This window comes from Sinocyclocheilus grahami, unplaced genomic scaffold (genome assembly GCF_001515645.1).
Source record: "Sinocyclocheilus grahami isolate Dianchi unplaced genomic scaffold, SAMN03320097.WGS_v1.1 scaffold70.1, whole genome shotgun sequence".
NCBI lineage: Eukaryota > Metazoa > Chordata > Actinopteri > Cypriniformes > Cyprinidae > Sinocyclocheilus > Sinocyclocheilus grahami.
In genome coordinates this window covers 1,768,803-1,777,029 of record NW_015505249.1, presented here as the reverse complement: position 1 = coordinate 1,777,029, position 8,227 = coordinate 1,768,803, and the positions used below count along the sequence as shown (strand labels likewise).

The window sequence follows — 8,227 nt, the reverse complement described above, 5'->3', positions numbered from 1 at the left end:
CGCCCCCCCCCCCCCCATTGGACAACCCAACAAAGTTGAAATATAGTACAACGACGTCAACTCTTCTAGTAATATTGCCCTTGACAGATATTGTTCAAGACAACAACATCCCATATTGAACCAATTATTAGATACAGAGGGGCATCAAAATTCAAGGCATTAAAATTAATAACTGTGACGAAGAACACAACTCATGGAGCCTGAAATAACTGTGTTTATGTGCTGCATGGGTTTGCAAATGCGATTAACTTATTCAAGTGTCAGAACAAACAGATTTAGACTTTTACAACAATCCAGTTCCACCTTGGGATAAATCACTTAGCCTGTGGAAAACTACAAATTAGCATGAAAGGTTAATTAATATCTCCAGAACCAGTTCTCTGGACTAGGACAGGTGAAGCTGCATTTGATTACCGCACTAAAAGCTGGAATGAACCGGACATGAACCGTGCAAAGCCTGAGCGTGGAGATATTTCTCAGATCTCCCTCCAAAACCCACAAGCTCATCTGAAACTGATGATAAATCACAGACACTCATTCCTGAAGTGTTAGTCCATGTACAGAAATGCCTTATTTCATAAACAAATCAAACTAGCAGCTCTCCAACCGCTTCAAAACGGGCCAAAGAAAAGAAAGTCAGATGATGTCAAACAGAACATAATTGTGCTGTGTGGCGAGAGATATGATGTAGTTTAGTTCAGTGGTTCTCAACTGGTGTGTCACGACACATAAATGGTTCACAGGTCTGTTCTGCTAGTCACAGGCAGTAGTGAAACATGTCTTTATAAATATGCATGGATAGGTCACAGTGTCATTGTTGTATTATTTATATACTATAGATTAATATTAATATTTTTAATTTGTTTTATTTTATAGTTTCAGTTTTCTTTTTAATTTCAGTTTAGATTTAGTATTTATTATTATTTTTAGTTTTTTTACTCAGTTTTTTTGTTGTTTTATTTTATAATCTTTATTTTTATAATATTTTTAACATTGCAAATTTTTATTTTATTTTCATCTAATATTTATATTTATTTTATTCATGCTGTATTTCGCTTGTCAACTATTTTTTATAGTTTTAGTTAAAAATAACAACAATAACAACACTGAGATGGGACTGCAAAATAAATGCTTTCCCTATACTGTAAAAAAAAAATAAAAATTTCGAAGGTAATCATTAAATGTTTGTGAGCTTTTTTTGCAAAACAGAGTAAAAACTGTTTCTACACATTTTTTGTGTGTAATGGTAATATGTGAACCAAATGCAGAATTTCACACCAGAATCTTCGCTGTGCATTTATTCATTCGCATCCAAAAATGACCTACAGAATATCTTCCACTTTGAAATGTACCCATAAATTACCCTTTTTTTCTTCAAAATGGTAGTGAACAAGAATTTTTGGTTTCTTAAAAGAAAAAGCATTGCCTAGTTTTACAATACACGTCTCTGTGTTGCAACTTTTGTTACTCTTTAGCTCTGTTCCAAAAGCAGCTTTACCAACTATCGTCCTAATAGAAATGGAAGCTCTATAAAAGTGCTCTACAAAGGCAGCAACACCACATGCTGCACAAATAGTGCTAATCTTGTTGATGCACAAAACATTTGCCTGTGTGTATGGGCAGAAATATTGGGACACACCTATTGATTATTGAATTCAGGCATTTCAAGCAGACTCACTGCCACATAAAATCAAGAACCTAGCCATGCATTCTGCATTTACAAACATTTGTGGGGAAAAAATGGGTTGTTCGGAAGCGCTCAGTGAATTTGAGCGTGGTATTGTCAGTAATAAGTCAGTTTTTGAAATTTCACCCATGCTAGATACTCTGTAAGTGTAAGTGCTATTATTGGAAATTGGAAGCGTTTAGAAACAGCAGCAACTCAGCGGAAGACCATGGTGTGTAAAAGTTGCCAGATTGATTCCATAGCTAAGAGTTCCAAACTATTGGGTGTAGTGGTGTAAAGTACACTGCCACTGGACTCTGGAGCAGTGGAAACCTGTGGAGTGACGAATCACACTTCTCTGTTTGGCAATCTGACAAGTGAGTCTGGGTTTGGCAGATGCCATGAGAACGTAACCTGCCTGACTGCATTACAGTGCAGCTATAATGTTTGGTGGTGGAGGGATAATGGTATTGGGCTGATTTTTCAGGGGTCGAGCTATTCCCCTTAATTCCAGTGAAGGGAAATCTTAATGCTTCAGCATACCAACACATTTTGGACAATGCCATGTTTCCAACTTTGTGGGAACAGTTTGGAGAAGGCCCTTTTCTATTCCAGCACGACTGTGCCTCCGTGCACAAAGCCAGGTCTATAAAGACATGGTTGGATGAGTCTGGTGTGGAAGAACTTGACTAGCCCACACAGAGCCCTGACCTCTGACCCCATTCCTTCTAGAACAGACTTTGCATTGGGAGTGTGCCTATAATGCAGCCAAATGCTGTCTAGTTAGGGAGCTCACTAGTGCTTTTCTCTTGCGCTGTAGTGACGCTGAGGCAGATATAATTTAGGCTTGTTTGCCCAAACTGCAGACGTTATCACAGGGACACATAGTTTCCGAGCCTCTCCATTAACCCCCCTGAGGACTGCTGAAATTTTCCCATGAGAATGATGATGGTTAACAAACACTGGAGTGAGAGCTTCACATCAGCCGGCTGGAAACTCATTCTATGTGTGGTTAGTATGCAGACCCCCTCCACATGAACTTCTTTTCCCTTACTGTAAGCCATACAGCACACACAACACCCACAATGCACTTCTAGCTTATTGATAACACACTGGCTACATCACATGACCTTGCATAAAAAAAATTGCATAATGCACACAGAAAAAAAGTAGATATGCAGGTTATGCATGTGTTCAGCGTGAAATAAATAATATAATACACAATGACACATAAGTGGATGAATTACTGGAACAATGTCCTTTTATGGGTTCATGTACATAATGTAAAAGGTATTTGGCATGTGACCCTAAGTTGAAAACACAGCTGGGATTTATAAAGCTGGAATTGAGGTGCCATGCTCCTGTGGCGTAAACGGGCACATGGAAAACATTTTCTCTGGATACTCAAAAAGAACTACAGAACAACAAAGGGGTGAATCTTATGAAATCTGTCATGAACAAAGTAAAAAACAAGGGGAAAAAATTAAATTTTGCACAAAGAAAATCCTGTTTTCAGACCAGATTTTTAGGGACGTGAACTTAATTTAGCATGATCAATAATTACAAAAAACATGCTAAAATGCCAGTTAACCTTCCCCTGTGATTATATGACAATCAATTAATCAATTGCAGTTAATGTTATTTATTTGACAAACTATTTATTGACTGACAGATGGTCAGGTTTTTTTTTTGCACTCATTATTTCATGACAAGCACATTCCCCCAACAAACAAACAGACAAAAAATAAGTAATGTATATTATTTACAAAAAATCTAGTATTATTATATATTTGTTTGTTTTAAAAACATTATATATACAGCAACACAATTGTTATAAATTATTATTATTACATAAATAAATATTCTCAACAAAAAACAAATCTAGTATTGTTATATATTTGTTTGTTTTAAAAACATTATAAAAACAATTGTTACAAATTATTATTACTAAATAAATAAATAAATATTGTAAGCAACAACAAAACAATATAGTATGATTATATATTAGTTTTTTTTAATAAATATATTTATAAATGTATAAATATATAAAAAGATTAAGATAGGTTATAATAAATAAATTAAATAAATAAATAAAGTTGTACTATCAACATTTTTATGCCAATTTAAATATAATAGGAATTACAAAAAGAAAAAACTAAAAATGAAACATTGGGAGGCATTGCAGTAATTAAAATGTTATGGTTAAATATTCTTAATTATCAGGAAAAAAAAAAACTTCATTATCTAAAAAACCATGTTTAATTTGTGCAAAATATAATATTTCTGTTTTCCTCTTGATTTTGGGGTGAAATGTGACCTGCACATGCTCTCGACAGGTTTTGTGTGAAGAAGAAAAAAAACGAACGAGAACAAAACATTCATCAAGTGCTTGCGGAGAAATCAGGCCAAGATACACACACTCTCTCTACAAATTATTATTACTAAATAAATAAATAAATGTATATTGTAAACAACAACAAAACAAATATAGTATGATTATATATTTGGTTTTTTTATAAATATATTTATAAATGTATAAATATATAAAAAGATTATTTAAAATAGGTTATAATAAATAAATTAAATAAATAAATAAAGGTGTACTATCAACATTTTTATGCCCATTTAAATATAATAGGAATTACAAAAAGAAAAAACTCAAAATGAAACATTGGGAAGCATTGCAGTAATTAAAATGTTATGGTTAAATATTCTTAATTATCAGGAAAAAAATGTCACAATGAAAAAAAAACTTCATTATCTAAAAAAACATGTTTAATTTGTGCAAAATATAATATTTCTGTTTTCCTCTTGATTTTGGGGTGAAATGTGACCTGCACATGCTCTCGACAGGTTTTGTGTGAAGAAGAAAAAAACGAACGAGAACAAAACATTCATCAAGTGCTTGCGGAGAAATCAGGCCAAGATACACACACTCTCTTAACACTTCACCAAAAATTAAACTGCCTGGAAATCTTTCAACTGTGCAAAAATACACCGGTATTTAGCAGGACATCCATTTCATTTGGAAGAGCAACAGAACTTAATCCCTTTGGCCTTGACATGTAGAGTAATATTTCCATGGCTTTATATGTCTTCTCTGCTGCTATCTGTGGACATAAATGCCTGGAATAACTGATATGCCCTTAGGTTTTGAGCAGGTGGGTCATGTCAAGGGTAAGTGTAGGGAGAGCCAAAAAAATCCTTCACTCCTGCTACTCATTCCCAGAATTCCAAGCCATCACCTTATCAGGCTGAAAACGGGGTGCTCCTGTAAAGGTCCCGAAAGCACTACGCACCCGGGAAGCACGGGAGGATTGGGATTAGTTCCTTTTATGGAGTTGTAAAGTGAGTTATGGATGCTGGAGGGAAAATGGCTTCCATCACCTCAAAACCAGTTGAAGAACACTAAGATCATATACAAAGTGAGTCCAAGCATAAAAATCAAGTATTTTAAAAAGCTGACCTTCTGTTTTTACAACGGTCAGTCATTTTGAAAGGCATCCGATCATATCCGCACGGCTTTAGTTATCTACAATGCATTTATCAAAACTGACAGGAGTTTAAAATAATTTCTGCTTCCGCTGTTGCAAGATATTGGATATTTGCTTCTATAAAGAAAACACAGCAACAGAGGTTAGAGGAGTTTCCTTATGTTGAGGAATGGACTTCCAGCTGTCATATACAGTATGGTGGATTATGTATCTAAATATTCTATTTATAATAAAACCTCAGATACTATCTTAAAAAAAAATAACGTGCAAAATCATATATGTTATGCAGCTATAAAACATTAAAAACAAGAGAAATGAACACTGTTGCCACGTGATAACGAGTGTAATCTAGTGATCATCTAGGAAATGAGAAACAGTTCTTTTTTGATACAATAATGTTAAGGTCAAGTTGAGCCCATTACATTGTGGGATACGGTATTTATACTTAAAATATTTACTTATATACTTAAAATATTTCTTAAAATAAAAAAAAAATTAAAAAAAAAACACAAAAATATATTAATATATTAATACATGTGTATATATTTTTAAATAATATATAAAAACATTTATAAAGAAAAATTATATATTTAATAAACATATTTTTCTATATTAATGATTTTATCTATCTATCTGTCTGTCTGTCTGTCTATCGCTATTCAATATTCTATTTAATATATATTTAATAGAATACATCACCGAAGACCAAACACTTAAATCTGGAACACATAAAAAAATGAATAAAACAAAAAAAATCAATGAATAATAATTGTTTTATTATTATTATTATTGTTGAGCCTTGTAATATGATCTGAACTATCGATGTGTAAATTCAGCTGTCCAGTGAATGTTCATACTGTAGATTGAACTGCATGTTTGCACTCTATTATCTTTATCTCTCTGTATGATCCTGCTGAACGTCAGCTCATCCTGAACGCTCTGGACGACAGCGACAGATGCTTCCTGCTTCTGATGAGATCAGGCCTTATAAAACCGCTCCACTGTTACAGTGCAGTTATTCTGGGTCTATTGTTCTGATCGCTGCGTAATCTTCTGCACGTGGGCTGAGAGGTAAAATAAACTGCTACATGTTTATATGTTTGAGCCTCCGCACCGAAGGTAGTCCACCACTGCGCTCCAATAGAAAAACACATACAATTCCAACAACAACCAGGGTGTGGATGAGATCCCTAGTGTGACTGTTGTTTAACACTTACAGGAGAGAAGTCAGGCGTTAAATACCAGGCACATAACAGCATGCCATCAGACCATATAAAGAAGACCCTCCAAAATCATGCTTTAGGGAATGGAAAATCAAAAGTAACAGTACAATGTGTGTTTGACAAAATGCACATGTATGTGAAGCAAATCTCGAGATATGGTTTCTGGTGTACAACCACATTTTTTTCTCTGGAACCCATTTTATATATATATATATATATATATATATATATATGCTTTACTATATATTATAATATTTATATTATACCACTTGAAAAGTATTTCAACACTCTCAATTATAATTATAATATTAACAATATAAAAAATATATAATTATAAATATATTATAAAAATTATAATAGTGTATAAAATATATCATATAAATATAATGATTTATTATACATTAAGATATTGATATTATACCATCTTAAAACTATTTTAGACAGTCAAATATAATAATAATATTAAAAAAATACAAAATACAATTATTAAACACTTATTAAATATATATTTAAATTAAATTTAAATATTAAAATTAAAATAATTAATTACATTTTGTATATTAGATCCGATTATGATGTCATATTATATATATATATGATGATTGTCAGAGGTACCTCATATTGATTCAAGATTTTCTCAATAGCAAGCCTGTATAAATAGCTTAACATCATTGATCACATATGCATTACTTTCTAAATATAATACTTTTGAAGCTGGAGTTTTTATGGAAGTATTATATTAAGCTCTATGCTGTGTACTTTCCCTGGATTCAGCAAGCAACTAAACAGAAGCGTGGCTACTTCATATGAAGTTTTCCACCATTTAGTTTCCGAACTCTTTCCATGACATTTATTGCGGGTTTCTAGCAATTTAATATTTTTCCGTCACCATGTTTTATAAATAGGTGCTGGAGTCGTGAGCGTGTTTACTGGGAGACAGCTGGATATGATTACCTTCCTGCCGTGTGGATTCATTGTATCAGCTTTCTTGGCCTGGCATAAATGAAGCCCGTGGAATGGCACTGGAGGAATTGCAGCGTTATGTTATATGTGGCAACACAAAGCCGGTAGTGTAACAAACGGCCTAGTCCTCTCCTCTCACTGGGTCAGTGCTATGAATACCATCAAATCAGCACTGCGCGATCTGACACAGTATGTGTATGAGAAATACTATCAGTGTTGTGTGGCACTTAACTCTGTTCTAAAACTTAGTAAGCAGCCTACATAGACAGCATTTTAAGGTAATGCAGATGTTAGAACACGGCTCTAAAATTACTGCCTTCTAAGATGCCTAATTTAGGCCAAATTAAAGCATCATCACATGTATCCTAGACAAATAAGGCAATTCAAGACAAATAAGACAAATAAGTCACCCAAAATGACTCAACGAGTCTAGGGAAATGTTATACTGTAAATAACTGAATAAATGAAAATATAAACTACTTACACTATCTTCCATAGGTTTTTAAAACTTTTATTCAGCAAGGATGCATTAAATTGATCAAAAATGACACTAATATTTAGTAAGCAGTTAAATTTAGTAATATTTAATTATGCTTTCTATTCATCATAAAATCCTGAAAAAGTTAAATATGAAGCAGCACAACTCTTCAAAATTGACAATAATCCTAAATGTTTCTTGAGCAGCGAATAAGTATATTAGAATGATTTCTGAAGGATCATGTGACCCTGAAGACTGGAGTAATGATGCTGAAAATTCAACTTTGTAATATTGTGAAATATTATTACAATTAAAAATAATGGTTTTCTATTCTAATATACTTTAAAGGTACTTTATTCCTGCGTTGCAAAGCTGAAATTTCATATAATATAATATACATAAA

At 33.0% G+C, this 8,227-nt stretch overlaps 1 protein-coding gene across 1 annotated transcript in view; it reads right to left on the bottom strand.

Moving 5' to 3' along the window:
• Positions 1–8,227, bottom strand: part of LOC107585444 (integrin alpha-9-like) — a 103,978-nt gene that overhangs the window by 48,161 nt on the left and 47,590 nt on the right. The window contains exon 17 of the mRNA XM_016272461.1: positions 4,861–4,878. Coding sequence (XP_016127947.1) covers positions 4,861–4,878 — 18 coding nt within the window. The remainder of the gene's footprint in view (positions 1–4,860; positions 4,879–8,227) is intronic.